This window comes from Pituophis catenifer, unplaced genomic scaffold (genome assembly GCF_029215685.1).
Source record: "Pituophis catenifer annectens isolate HBS135680 unplaced genomic scaffold, rPitCat1.0.hap2 SCAF_1, whole genome shotgun sequence".
Lineage (NCBI taxonomy): Eukaryota > Metazoa > Chordata > Lepidosauria > Squamata > Colubridae > Pituophis > Pituophis catenifer.
The window spans coordinates 10616648-10632448 of record NW_027256881.1 but is presented as its reverse complement, the minus strand read 5'-3'; the positions used below and the strand labels follow the sequence as shown (position 1 = coordinate 10632448).

The 15801-nt window shown below is 42.8% G+C and overlaps 1 protein-coding gene across 2 annotated transcripts in view; it reads right to left on the bottom strand.

Moving 5' to 3' along the window:
• CALN1 (calneuron 1) overlaps nucleotides 1–15801 on the bottom strand; it is a 307225-nt gene that overhangs the window by 59494 nt on the left and 231930 nt on the right. For both annotated transcript variants that reach the window (XM_070945568.1, XM_070945577.1), the window contains one exon: nucleotides 13789–13901. In XM_070945568.1, the coding sequence (XP_070801669.1) occupies nucleotides 13789–13901 (113 nt within the window). The remainder of the gene's footprint in view (nucleotides 1–13788; nucleotides 13902–15801) is intronic.

Genomic DNA, 15801 nt, shown 5'->3' with positions numbered 1-15801 from the left:
AAGAAGAAAAAGAAAAGTAGAAAATTGGTTTGGAATGGCTTAGGGATTGCAAAACCTCTTTGTCAGAAACGGCTTGCTGTTTGTGATGAAAAATACTTCTTTGATTCTTTGATGACTATTGATGACAATGAATTAGCGTTTAGACGTTTCCTATGCCACAAGGATACATGAATTTCTAAAAAGGATGATTGCTTTGTTTGCTCTCCACTTTTTGAAGTCGTTAATATTCTTCTCTCCATATAGTATCTGGTATTCAGCCAGTTTGAGCGAACCGGTAGCTCCGACGATCAGCTGGCGCCACCCACCCGCCCCCACCCTATCCTGTCCTTTATTTCCTGCTTTCTAGCTCATCTCAATCAAGCAGCACAGCTGATTCCCTCCCCCCCCCCCGCTGTTCTACTTACCGTTACTGACTTGGAAGGTAAGCAACTGAGCTTCTAAATGCTCCATTTTCATTGCAAAGCGTGAGCTCACCGAACCGGTTGTTAAAAAATTTGAATGCCATCACTGGTATCTGGTCACGACAACATCATCACCCAGCAAGTTCTCCATGAGATGTTCCTATTCAATGATTTATACACTCCAGTTTCTATCTCATGTGTTTTTTCCTGCCCCAACCTATTTGTATCTCATTTCCTATATACATTTATTTAGTTGATTATTATTCCACCTCTTTTATTGTTCATATGTAACTCAAGGCAGAGAACATACTTAACACCCCACTTCCTCCTTCTATTTTCCCCACAACAACAACCTTGAGTGGTGAGGCTGGACTGAGAGAGAGAGTGACTGGCCCAATGTCACTCGAGCTGGCTTTCAGGTCTAAAGCAGGATTTGAACTCACAGTCTCCTGGTTCCTAGGCCAGCACCTTAACCACTAGACCAAACAGGCTCTATATACCTCAGGCAACATGCGACTGTAAACATACAGATTGGGGATGAAGTGAAGAAGTCTGATGCATCTGAAAAGTACCAAGTGGATCAGTGAAGCTTGGAGTGCATATATATATTTTTTGCAGGCAACTATTTTTTTTAATTGTTTTGTCATTGCTTCTTACCCTCAAGGCAGTTTACTTGAACTTAAAATCAGTAAAATACAAACTCACATCAGAAGAAGGGCATCTAACATGGACAGCAGTAATCCAATTACAGCCTGTTAAATGATAGCTGTAGATTCAATTAAACTACTGTGTACTAAGTCCGCTGAGAGCTCAGGTTTACTCAGGAATTAGTGATGCCCATCACAGAGACGTGGAAAAAGCATACATGCATTTGATTTTCTTTCAGAGAACTGTTCTCAAAAGCTATTTTTAAGCCCTTACAAAACAAGTCAGGTGTCCTATCATTATTATGGATGGTTGCAGAGTCAGCCAGATATTAAAGACTGGATTTGGCATTTTTATCCATTTATCGACTCCTTCCCAAGGACCTGAGATAGGCAAATATTGTTGGTTAATGGTATCAAAGGTATTCTTGCAGGATATAAGATCATGGTGGGCTGCAACCGGTTTGACAACTAGTTCGGTGAGTGTGCGCTTTGCACGCAGCTAACATGCTTGCACCAGGGGTGGGTTCTAAATTTTTTTACTACCGGTTCTGATGGTCATGTGACAATTCTTTAGGATATAGCAGAGGTACTGGTCTACCAGGCTTTTAACTGCTTGCAGAGCTGTACCAGTCTACCCATTTGTTCTTGGAGCGTCCCAGTCTACCCATTTGTTTTTGGAGGCACCGGTCTACCCATTTGTTTTTCGAGCGCACTGGTCTACCACCACACTGCCTTTTAACACTGATCAGCTGTAGGGCGGCCCTTTGAAGCCCCGCGACAAGTGTTTAAACAGGTTTTTTTTTCCTTCTAGCTCATCAGCTGGGACTCGGGAGGCAGCGAATAGATTGGGGGTGGGGCCAAATAAAAGGTAAGGATAACGGGGGTGGGAGGGCCCAGCTCCTGAACAAAGAGAACCGGTTAGGTAACGTCATTTTGTCACAGCTACTGGCTTGGCCAAACCGGGCCGAACCAGGAGAAACCCACCACTGGCTTGCACGCAGCATTCAAAATATAGCCATTTGAAGCTCAGCTGCTTACCTTCTAAGGTAGCCCCGTAAGTAGAACAGCGGAGGCATGGAAATCACCCTTTCCTTCTATTTATTCCCTAGCCAGGGAGGGGCCAGTCAGCATCCACATTTGTTTTGCTTCCCGAGCAGGCTCATTGTCCTGCGCTGTTCACCTCTACTATCTGCTCTGCATATACGTCAGTGGTGGGTATAATTTTTTTTTATTACCGGTTCTGTGGGTGTGGCTTGGTGGGCATGGCATGGCTTGGTGGGTGTGGCATGGCTTGGTAGGTGTGGCAGGGGAAGGATACTGTAAAATCTCCATTCCCTCCCCAATCTAGGGAAGGTTACTGCAAAATCCCCATTTCCTTCCAATCAGCTAGAACTTGGGAGGCAGAGAATAGATGGGGGTGGAGCCAGCCAGAATTTTTACTACCGGTTCTCCGAACTACTCAAAATTTCTGCTACCGGTTCCCCAGAACTGATCAGAACTTGCTGAAACTGACCTCTGATATACGTGCATCTGGAACAGGCCCCAGCTGTTCTTCCTCCTCACTCATCTCAGCTTCCAAAGGCAGCTGCCTCTCCGGTGGCTTAGGGCCGGGGTACTTACAGGACCACCTTCTGCCACCAATAGCCTCCCACCGGCCGGTTCGCTCCCACAGAGAGGGCCTCCTCAGGGTGCCGTCGGCCAGACAATGCCGGCTGGCGACCCCCAGGAGGAGAGCCTTCTCTGTGGTGGCACCTACCCTCTGGAACAATCTACCCCCAGAGATACGAGTGATCTCCGACCTCCGGACTTTTCGTCGGGCCCTAAAAACTTACTTTTTTCAGTTAGCCAGTCTGTCTTGATTTTAGGGTTGGTTTTTTAAATTTTGATACTGATTTTAAATTGACAAATTTTAAATTATAGGCCAAATTTATTAATTATTTTAAATCTATTTTTAATTGTAATGTTATGTATAAATGTTTTTATTTTGGCTGTTCACCGCCGTGAATCCAAAAGGAGAAGGGCGGTATAGAAGTTTGAATAATAAATAAATAAATAAATAAATAAATAAATAAATAAATAAATAAATAAATAAATAAATAAATAAATAAATAAATAAATAAATAAATAAATAAATAAATAAATGCCGGACGGCCCTGGCACTATCTCTGTGTCCGATGCTGAGCATCCATCAGAGCCTTCCCCAGACTCCAGAACTGGCCCAAGTTCTTCCCCAACCTCCCCATCGTCCGAGTCTACCGCCAGCTCCGCTGGCAGCTGGTGAGCCATAACTTTGCCATTTGTGACCTTCCTAGCTGTCTTGCAGCAAGCAAAGTCAATGAGGGAAGCTGGAACGGCTTTTAAAGACTGTGTGATTCCCTTAACAATTGCAGTAATTCACTTAACAACCACGGCAAACAAAGGCTGTAATATTGGGCACAACTCATTTAACAACTGCCTTGCTTAGCAATGAAAATTCTGGTTCCAATTGTGCCTGTAAATTGAAGACTCCGTTAGGATACTTCTCAGATTCAGGTTTAGCTTAAACATAAAGAACGTGTAAACCAGGAGAGTCAGGGGTACGTCATTACATATCCACTGCCTCCAGACCACAGATTGATTTACACAGCAGTTATTTGTCCCAATCTGCCTTTATATCTGCACAACAGCATTAGGTTAAAGTACTTAAAAAACCGCCAAGGCATTTAAAATCGGTTTTATTATCTTTATCCGCAACTCCGATGCTTTGTTGCTTCAAATTCAGATATCAAATAAGAGGATAAAATGATATATTGTTTTTATTTTGTTATGCATTTATTCCAGCTTGGAATCTATTAGGATGGAACGAGGACTGTAATGTTTTTAAAATGTGAGTCCTTTTTCTTGTACTTGTTCCTGGTATTACTAATATTTATTTGTTTGCATTCCATCTCTCTACCAGGAACATAAAGCAGTGCTCAATTTCCCCTCCCAAAACAATTCTAAGCAGCGGTGAAATGCACTTACTTTCACTACCGGTTCGGAAATGTGCATGCGCAGAGGGTCAAAAATGGGACATAATGACGTCCCGGCGGGTGGGCGGAGCCTCCCACCACCGGCCCTACTGGTTCGCATGAGCCGGATAGATCCAGCTGGATTTCACCACTGATTCTAAGACAGTAACTCGCTCTCCATGTGAGAGTCATTTCTGCTGATTGGTTTTAGACCTCCTTGCCTGTTGAATGGCTGGCTTGGGAACAGGCTGAGACCTGGGGGGACCTGGCAGGATGGGTAGGGGAGTGTTGCAGCATCCCCATGGTCGGTCATAAGGATGAACAATGGCGAGAGCACTGCAATGGCTTTAACTTTGAAACCAGGTCTTAAGTACCTTTTGCGGGTTCTGTCGTAACTTTGAACTGTCACTAAGCAATTGATGATAAATCGAGGACTAACTGTACCAGCAGATTCCAAACAGAAGAGACAATCTCTCACATACAGACAGTGTTGTGGCCCATCAGCGTCCTGTGCAGCTAGTAGCTGATTCAGACAGCGAGGAGGCTGGTGTGGTGTTGTGCCAGCAGCCTGGGCAGCTGGCACTCGAGTCAGACAATGAGGAGGCTGGAGAAGATGTGGTGCCAGAGGCAGGGATTCAGCCAGGGCCTTCAGAACCTCCAGAAGCTCCCTTAAGTGAAGAAGATGAAGAGGAGGAGCCTTTCCTCAATGCATGGGCGCACAGAGCTGCCAAAAGGCAGGAGTGGCTCCTCAGGAGGAGGTCTCCTTGAGAGTAAGGCTTGGGGCAAATAGGCAAACTCCCTTAGCCTATTTAAGGAGGAACGCCGACTGAAGCAATTTGCAGGGAACAATTTCAATGCCTTCCGTCGTTCCCTTAAAACCCATCTTTTCCAGCAAGCTGGGTTGGCTTAAGAAGAAATTTTTAAATTCTTTTAATCAGTCTGTGATTTCTTAACTTTCGGGCCAAAATTTATATATATTTTTAAATGTTTTTTAATATTTGTATTCTATGTTTTTTATCTTGGCTGTACACCACCCTGAGTCCTCAGGGAGCAGGGCGGTATATAAATTGGAAATTAAATTAAATTAAATTAAATTCATTCACATACCTTCGTGTCTTGTCTTGCTTATCTTATCAGCTTCCTGCAAATTGCTTCTGGGCATTCTGCCAACCATAGTAAGCTTTCAGCATTATTCTTTGAATTCTTGGTGGCTGTTAATGCAGTTAATTAACAGCCGTTGTTGTAAAAAACTGGTTTATTTAGTAAACTAAGGTTTGAATGGACTCTGTGTGTGCTGCGTTCTTTGGGGTCCGTAGCTGGGGCAGAACAGACAGTCCTTAACTTTTGACTATTCATTTAATTATGGTTCAAAATAACATCCTGGCAAAAAGTGCTTTATGACCTCAAAATTACAACTTTCGCACCATGCTCCAATCATGTGTGCTTGAAAACTGTCTGGCATTTACAATGGTGGCAGCGTCTTGTAGTCATATCACAATGATTTGCAATCTTCTCAGCTGGGTTCTGACATAGAACATAGAATAATAGAATTGGAAGAGACCTTAGAGGTCTTCTAGTCCAACCCTCTGCTCGAGCCAGAGACCTTATAACATTCTGGGCAAAGAGCTGTTCAATCTCTTCTAGAAAACCTCCTGCGATGGAGCAACCACAACATCTGAAGGCAAGTTGTTCCATTGGTTGATTGCTCTCATCGTTAGGAAATTTCTCCTCAGTTCTAGGTTGCTTCTCTCTTTGGTTAGTGTCCATCCATTGTTTCTCGTCTTCCCTTTTGGTGCTTTGGAAAATAATTTGACCCCTTCTTCTTTGTAGGAATCCCCCAAATATTGGAACACTGCTATCAGATGCATTAGTTTTCATCACTTCATCCCAAGTCTGTATGTCTACAGAGCATGTTGTGTTCTGTCCCCTCCCATGAGTGGCCTTGCAGAGGCTCAAATAGCCCGGCAGTAACAAACACAGGCTAGAGAGACTGAAGTTGGCCCTTTAATAAATAATTCTCTTCCAAAGCGTATATCAGTCCAATAATTACTGGCCAATGTTCCAAAGATCTTGGCAGATGGCCAGAGGCTAATGCAGGAATGCAGACTCTTGTCAAAAACTCCAAACTAACAGTTGTAACTCCACTGCATCCAAAACACCAACAAATTGTTCACCACGCCTTTCCAGCCCAATCATACCCCTTTTATACTTTGTAGGATGTGGCCTTACGTCTCCTGACCACACCTCTTGGGACGTGGCAATAGCTGTTCTCTACAACGTCTCCTACGTCTCTCTCTTGCATCCAATAGGGGCTCCCCCTCGTCGTTAACGGCCTCTGTTTCCTCCTCAATTTGGCTAGGATCCATAGGCACATCAGCAACTGTCAGTTCTTCCTGACTCACCAGTGAAGACGGCCCCTCCGGCACATAGCTCGTGACAGCTTCCTCCTCCTCCTCCATATCATCCTCCAAATCAACATGCGAAGATAAATCAGCCCCCGGGGCCGGGGTCACAACATGTTGCCTGAGGTATATAGATCCTGTTTGTCTAGTGGTAAAGGTGCTGACCTACCTAGGAACAAGGATACTGTGAATTCTAATACCACTTTAGATGTCAACCCTAAAGCTGGCCTGACCAAAGCCATTTTGACCACTTTAGTGTTGCCACACTGGAGCTGAGGGATAGGGAAGGGGGATTTGAGATAGAGGGGATTTTGTAGCCAAAACAAAATACTTTCTCTTGAGAACCAAGGACATTCTCACACCTGATCGGAGGAAGGCAGAGTGATGCTGCCCAGTTGTCAGACCGCACGATGATTGGACCTTATGACTGATTGTTTTGAGAAAGTAGAAAAACTTTTACTTTTAATTAGGTGAAAACCACAGGAGTTTTCAGAGCCGGTTTTCACCAGATATGTGCCAATATGATATTTCCAATAAAAGTATTATTTGAGGAATTTAACTGCCCCGGAGTCTTGCTTGCCATGGATTTGTTACTTGGAACCCTGACATTAGACTTGAAAGACAGCTGGGTGAATTTACTTAATGACCATGATAGAAATGGTCATAAAATTGTGTCCAGTCACGTGATGACTCACTTAACAATTGTTTTGCTTAGCAATGGAAATTTTGGTCTCAATTGTGATCGTAAATTGAGGATTACCTGTACTCAACGTACATCTTTTTCCCACTTCTTAATGGTTGGAAACCATGATTAATTTCCAGGAATTATGGTCAAATGAGGCTCCTTATGGGCTACCAAGTGCCCGTAAGAGCTGAAGTTGCCCACTTCAAAAACAGAAGTATGGCTCCCACAATCAAAAGTTTTCTGGAGGAACCTGCTTGCAAAAGCCTCTAGTGCACCTGTGAAAGACATCACTAATCCTTCATTTAAGGATAGTTCAGTTTTCTGAGCCATCCGTGTGCAGGGAAGCACATCCACAAGGTTGTTACATTCACATCAATGACACAGAGCCTCTTTATCCCCTTCATTTGTAGCTGTCAAAACTCTTTAGCCTTAACAAATACAGTGATGAGTTGACACTGTGGCATTCTCTAATATTGCCTTCAAAAACCATTTCTCCCCCTCAGGCGTAGTATTATTTATTGCTTGCCTCAACTTCTGACACTTGCTTTTCCTCTGTGTGAGGGTTTGGGGGTGCTGCAGGAATGGAGGACTTCTATCGCTTGTGCCTGGCGTACTTGATTTATTTCCAAGATGAAGGAACATGATAAATTGTGTAGCTGTAGAGATGCACAATCACACCTCTGCACCATACAACATGAAAAGAAATTTTGTCGGCTGAATAGCAAATGAGCACAATTTCAGGATTCAAAGACGGACTTGAATTGTAGCAGATCTACAATTCAACAATAATTATTCCATAATAGCGTGTAAAGAGAAAGAGGGAAAGGAATCTGGGATGGCCCAAACCAGAGGTGGGTTTCAGCAGGTTCTGACCAGTTCTGGAGAACCGGTAGCAGAAATTTTGAGTCATTCAGAGAACCGGTAGTAAAAATTCTGACTGGCCCTGCCCCCATCTATTCTCTGCCTCCCAAGTACCAGCTGATCGTGAGGAAATGGGGATTTTGCAGTATCCTTCCCCTGGAGTGGGGTGGGAATGGAGATTTTACAGTATCCTTCCCCTGCCACACCAAGCCATGCCACACCCACCAAGCCATGCCCACAGAACTGGTAGTAAAAATTTTTGAAACCCACCACTGGCCCAAACCAAGGATAAGCCAGCACTGAAGAATAAGTTAAAACTAAGTGACAAATTAGGATAGAGAGTTGAAGAAGTCAAACATAGAGACAGTGGAATATACTACAGGTAGTTCCCGACTAACAACAGTTTGTTTAGTGACAGTTCAAAGTTACAACTGCATTGAAAAAAGTGATTATGACTTTTCACACTGTTGCAACATCCTCTCAGTCACACGCTCAAAATTTGGATGCTTGACAACTGATTCATATATATGATGTCGAAAAGGTGCTTTTTTCACCTTTGGGACAACCATGACCTGGATGACTGAGAAGCTCCATAGACATATATATGATGGTTGCAGTGTCCCAAGGTCATGTGATCACCTTTTGCAACTCTTTGGCAAGCCAAATCAATGGGGAAGCCAGATTTACCTAACAATTTGCTCAAGTTATCAACTGCACTGATACACTTAACTATCAGGGTTCCAACAGATGCCCTAATTAAATCATGAGTCTCAAGCCAAGCTTCAAAAGAAATCCAGTTATTTATTAGGAGCTTCATGTCTACACGTTCCCAACTGAAGCCAGCTCTGACCCTACATAATTTACGTTCCAATTATGTCCCTGTTTCCCCCCTTCCTCCAGGGCCATCAATCACAAATTGCCAATGGAGCAATTTCATTGGTTGTAGGGGTCACTCCCCTTCGGCTGCTATAGGTAACCCTGGGATACAGCCTTGAGAGAGATAAGCGTGGAATGTGCATCTGTCTTTGGCTGGTGTGCCATTTCGCCGGTTTCCTACCCCCCTTGGCCTATGGCAACTCGAGAGCAGGTCAGGGTGCTTTGCGAGTTGACAATAACAACTGTGGAAGGAAAGGTTGCAAAATGGGGCAAAACTCAGTTAACCAATGTCTCACTTAGCAACATAAATTTGGGGCTCAGTTGTGGTCCTAAATTGAAGACTACCTGCGTAGCGTTGAAGAAATCAAACATCAAGACCAAACTATGGAATATACTGCAGCACAGAAAGACAGATGTTTCAAAGAAGGAAAAACTTTCATACTAATCCTTGCCCAAGAAGGGATGGATACACACACACACACACACACACACACACACATATTGCTCAAAAAAATAAAGGGAACACAAGCAGAAGACATCCGAGATCTGAAATAGCCTTATTAAATACTTTGTTCTTTACATACAGTAGTTTATACACTGCTCAAACAACTAAAGGGAACACAAAACTACTGTATGTAATGAACAAAGTATTTAATAAGGCTATTTCATTCATTCAGATCTCGGATGTCTTCTGCTTGTGTTCCCTTTATTTTTTTGAGCTGTGTGTGTGTGTGTGTGTGTGTGTGTGTGTGTGTGTGTATATATATATATATGTAGGTCTTTGGTTATTCGGGTCTTCTCCCACGTAAAATTGGAAGTGTCTTGGCAACGTTTCGACGAAGTCTCATTCGTCATCTTCAGGCTGGTGTTCTCGGCTTCGTGCTTCTAGGAGCACGAAGCCGAGAACACCAGCCTGAAGATGACGAATGAGACTTCGTCGAAACGTTGCCAAGACACCTCCAATTTTACGCGGGAGAAAACCCGAATAACCAAAGACCTACATACAAACACCCGCGAAAACCTCAGAAAACAAATATATTATATATATATAAACATCCTTGTCCAGGGAAGGCGTATCTGAAGTTCAGCGAGAAAAAGGCACCTACAGTTCAAGCAGCTTACCACAAGATGGCGCTGGAACAGGAATTTGTTTTAATTTAATTTAGTTTTATTCTCTTATATAGAGTATAATAGTCTGTTTGGCTGGCTGCTACTTACTACAGTGTGCTCTGTAGAATTCTCACCTACTAGCAATTACAAGGAAACACAAAACAATAAGCAGAAAGTTGCAAGTTGGGGTGTGCTCCTGTAGGAAGTTAGCACCCACCCCTCTCCTAAGAAAATGAGATATTTTAGGAAATATTAAAAGGAAGAATATTTCCCCTAAAAGGGAGGCAGAAACTCAGCCCCCCAACACCTTTGTCAATGGGCCATTAAGGCCTGGGCTAGTCTATTCTACATAACAAGGATATACCTCCTTCAGGCAGAGCCATAATAGGAATTGCCCAAAGCCCCATTCATTACATCATCACCAGAGGTGGGTTTCAGCAGGTTCTGACCAGTTCTGGAGAACCAGTAGTGGAAATTTTGAGTAGTTCGGAGAACCGGTAAATACCACCTCTGACTAGCCCCGCCCCCATCTATTCTCTGCCTCCCGAGTCCCAGCTGATCAGGAGGAAATGGGGATTTTGCAGTAACCTTCCCCTGGATTGGGGAGGGAATGGAGATTTTACAGTATCCTTCCCCTGCCACATCCACCAAGCCATGCCCACCAAGCCACGCCCACCAAGCCACACCCACCGAACCGGTAGTAAAAATAATTTGAAACCCACCACTGATCATCACCCAGCAAGAGTCAACCAAGCTTGGGAGTCAGGACTGCCTACAGAGTTGCCCCTGCATGGCCCAATGGGGGTCTGACAACCAATCAGAATACAAGCTCAAATTCAAAAGTCCAGAGAGGGCATAAAACTGGGGCACACCCAACATCTCTTCCCTTTTTTCTCTTCACCCAAGCTCTTCGAGGCATGTGATCCTGTCCACCATTAAAATTATCTTTCCAAGCAGCCATCATGTTTCAAGTGTCTTTTTCCCCACTTGGAACTGAACCCAGAAGTATATTTCTTCTCCTATGACCTATTCCACAAGCAAGCAACCGGTGTAGCTTCCTGAAATAACAACCAGGGCCATGGGTGAACCGTAATGTTAAAAAAGAGTGGCAATATGGAGAAAGTGAGTGAGCAACAGCAATATTTCTTTTCTGTAGGTGATGAATCCCCTTGAACTTCCCTGCTGTTCCTGGCCTCTAAATTAAATCCACTAAAACTCAGTAAGACTTAGAATTTACATTGTGAATGATTTTTAATGCACTCTGTAACTGTGGAATTCAAACTAGTATTCATTTATTTCAGGCTGGCTGGAGAATTCGGGGAGTTAAAGTCCACACAACTTAAAGTTGCCACCGTTGTAAAACGACAATTTCGTATCTTTATCTCCCCCCCCGCCCACCCTTTTCGCAGGCAATTCAGAATGAATAACTACAGAAGCCATGAAATAAAATCAAAGCACATTTTAAACTCTCCTAATAGAAACAAAATAAATAAAAACAGCAGGAAACCAGATTCTTTAAATGCGTAGATAAGTGCCATTTCTTTCACTGCTGCAAATAAAAACCAGTGTTACTAAAAGTCACTTTCTTCATGTAACACAAGTCATACCAAGATTTCCTTTTAATGACATCTGATTTATGTCACCTAGCCTCAACTGAAGACCATGCCTTTCTATCTACGTGATCTTTTCAACCGTTTTTCTAAACGTTGCTTTCAGATTTACCCAACCCAAGGAAAACCTTCTCAAAGGGAAGGCACAGAGTTCTCACACTGAACCTCAATTATAAAATAAAATAGACAAAGGGGTGTGAAAGAGTGTCCTCTCTTGGACATCTATGTTTCCATCAGTCTGTAATTACCTCTAACATACAATGTTTTCAGTAAAACCAAGGAAAAGATAGCAATAGCAATAGCACTTGGAATTATATCCCATTCCACAGTCCTTTACAGCCCTTTCTAAGCAGTTTACAGAGTCAGCATATTGCCCCCCAACAATCTGGGTCCTCATTTTACTGACCTCGGAAGAATGGAAGGCTGAGTCAACCTTGAGCCGGTCAGGATCGAACTCCTGGCAGTGAGCAGAGTCAGCCTGCAATACTGCATTCTAACCACTGCACCACCACGGCTCTAAAGAATTAAAAGATATTCCAAAAAAATACTTTTCATAGACCTATTCAGATCTTCTTTGGGCAGCCAATTCTCTTCACAACCTTGCAATAAATATACAAGCTAAAAAAAAATCTCTACAGATAATTCTCGACTTACAAACATTTATTTGGTGACCATTCAAAGTTACAGAGCCACTAAAAAACACACTTATGACTGTTGAAGCATTCCCCGTGGTCACATGATCAACATAAGGGCACTTGGCATCCAGCATATATTTACAATGGTTGCACTGTCCTGGGGTCATGTGATCACTTTTTGCAACTTTTCCAATTAGCTTTCGACAAGCAAAGTCAATGGGGGGAAATGGATTCACTTAATGATCACATGATTCATTTAACAACTGAAGTGATTCACTTAACAACCATGGCAAAAAGTGGTAAAATTGGGCGCACCTCTCTTAAAAATTGCCTTACTTGGCAATAGAAATATTTAGTTCTTACAATTGTGGTTGTAAGTTGAGGACTAACTGTACTAAAACTTTGAGAATGAACATGAATAGAATAGAATAGCAGAGTTGGAAGGGACCTTGGAGGTCTTCTAGTCCAACCCTCTGCTTAGGCAGGAAACCCTACACCATTTCAGACAAATTGTTATCCAATCTCTTCTTAAAAGCTTCCAGTGTTGGAGCATTCACAACTTCTGGAGGCAAGTTGTTCCACTGATTAATTGTTCTAACTGTCAGGAAATTTCTCCTTAGTTCTAAGTTGTTTCTCTCCTTGATTAGTTTCCACCCATTGCTTTTTGTTCTACCCTCAGGTGCTTTGGAGAATAGCTTGACTCCCTCTTCTTTGTGCCAGCCCCTGAGATATTGGAACACTGCTATCATATCACCCCTAGTCAGTGGTGGGATTCAAATAATTTAACAACCGGTTCTCTGCCGTAATTATTTCTTCCAACAACCAGTTCATCAAACTGCTCAGAAAGTTAACAACCGGTTTTCCCGAAGTGGTGCAAACTGGCTGAATCCCACCACTGCCCCTAGTCCTCCTTTTCATCAAACTAGACATACCTACTTCCAGCAACTGTTATTTATATGTTTTAGCCTCCAGACCCCTAATCATTTTTGTTGCCCTTCTCTGCACTCTTTCTAGAGTCTCCACATCTTTTTTACATCGTGGCAACCAAAACTGAATGCAGTATTCCAAGTGTGGCCTTACCATTATAATGGGAGTCTTACAGCCAATCAGAGTGCATTTCTTGCACAGGAGCGGGAGGCCCCAGGGCGGGGCCCAAGAGACGGTATAAAACCAAGGGACTCTCAGCATCTTGGCCCTTTTTTCTTCTTCACCCAACATCTTGAAGCATATGATCGCCCTTTTCTGCCAGGACCTCAAGCCATGTGATTCTGATCAGAAACTCAAGCCATGTGATCCTGTCTACCATTAAACCATCTTTCCAAGCAGTCTCCATGTTTCCAGTGTCTTTTTCCCCACTTGGATCTGAACCCAGATAGACATTTCTTCCAACAATCAGTGTCCATAGAAGCCACCACGACATCATGCGAATCACGGTGTCAATATAGAAATAATGCAATGTACCAACTTCGAGTCATTTAGTGATAACACGGCTGGTAGAAGAAGTCTTTGAGGCAATCACGTGTCCATCAACTGTGACTTTAAATATACATGAAAAACACCTTTCCACTAACCTGCCAGAATATGCTGTCAATTGTATTGCCCAAAAAGCCATCCCGCCCTTCTGAGGAGACCAGTTTAGGCCCAAGGATCGTCATGAATTCATCAAAATCAACTTGACCATCTCCTAGAAAGGAAGAGGAGAGAGAGAGAGAGAGAGAGAGAAACAGGTGTAAGAGAAGACGGGGAAAAAAATGAAAGCAGAGAATTCTGAGAAATGACACTGAAGTTTTGGTGGCCATCTTGGATTGTTCAACAGAGATTTCTGACATGAATTGTACCATTGATTATTTTGTTGCGAGGGAAGACACTTTTATACTCCCAGATAAAAGAGAAGATCACAGCAAAGTACAAGATATAGATGAACATCACACCAAGTAAAACACGCTCAGGAAAAAAAAAAAGCCAATAAAGTAAAGCAAAGCAAACTGAAGCCAATTAAAACAGCTATTAAAGCGAGAAATAAAGAAAACAGACCATTCAGCTAAACTGATCAAAAGACTGGGCTCGACTTGTGAATATTTATGGAGGAAGTTTCCAGCAGGGCAGCTACTTACACAATACCACAAATGTGTTGTTGATTTGTGGAAAATGTTAGGGAATAGGCGGCATGGTTTTCTTTTTTTAAAGGCAGGTTTAATTAAAAGGAAGGAAATAGAGGGAAAGTGCAGAACAAAGTACCCAAGCACCTTTACTCAGAACAGATCCCCTGGTCTCATTTGATTAGAAAATAAACACGTTCAGAGGACTCTTTCTGCTGCTTAGCTTAGAAGCGTTTTCATTGAACTGGGGAGGAAAAAACGGAAAAGAAGTGAAGGAAACACATGACATTTTTCTTCTGCCCAGGGGATGTTTCAGGGCTCCCAGATCGGGGGCACTCAAAATAATCACCAGATAGCTGCAAAGAATTACTCAAAATTCTTAATTCGAGTCGTTGTCTGAATCCCTGCAGCCCAGATACCAGAGTTCTAGTGTTTTACTTTATTTATTTATTTTATTTATTTATTTTGCCAAGCATGTATTAGATAACAGATATAAGTATAAACATAACTAGGAATACATGAAAAAGGATACGAGTAAAAAGGGACATTAGGACAGGGATGGTAGGCATGTTGGTGTGCTTATGGTCGTCCCTTACAGACCTCTTAGGAATGGGGGTGACGTCGACAGTAGACAGTCTAAGGGTAAAGTTTTGGGGGTTTGGGGAAGAAACCACAGAGTCAGGTAGTGCATTCCAGGCATTGACCACTCTGTTACTGAAGTCGTATTTTCTGCAATTAAGTTTGGAGCGGTTTACCATAGGTTTGTATCTATTATGTGCTTGTGTATTGTTGTGTTTGAATCTGAAGTATTCATTGACAGGTAGGACATTGGAGCAGATAATTTTATGTACTATACTTAAGTCGGACCAAAGATGGTGAAGTTCTAAATTGTCTAAGCCCAAAATTTCAACTCTGGTGGCCTAAGGTATTTTGTTGCGAGCAGAGGAGTGGAGGACTCTTCTCGTGAAATATCTCTGGACTCGTTCGATTATATTAATGTCCGATATGCAGTGCGGGTTCCAGATAGATGAGCTGTATTCAAGAATTGGTCTAGCAAAAATTTATGAGTGGTCACACCTCATCATGGCAGCCATTTTATGCGCCAGCAAGCTTCCGCAACATTTTTAGTAACTGGTCAGGAGAGGACCTCAAAATGGTCAATGGACTCCCTCGGCTTTGCCTGCCACTGGCATTTATATTTTGAGAGACTCTTATTTATTTCTATGCTACCTATATCTCTCTATAGTAACTCTGGGTGACTTGCAATAGAACAAAAGCAAGAGTATACAAATATTAATACGTTACAAATATTGCAAATATTAACAGAGATTGGGTAGAGTAGGAACCAGTACGCGGGCAGGATGGAGGTGGGGGTCTTCTTTCTTAGTTCATTGACCACCTCCATTGTAGAATGACCCCATTGGTGACCCAGGGCAATTGGAAGACTCTTTGAGATGCTTTCAGAAATCCAGAAGGATCAGGGGT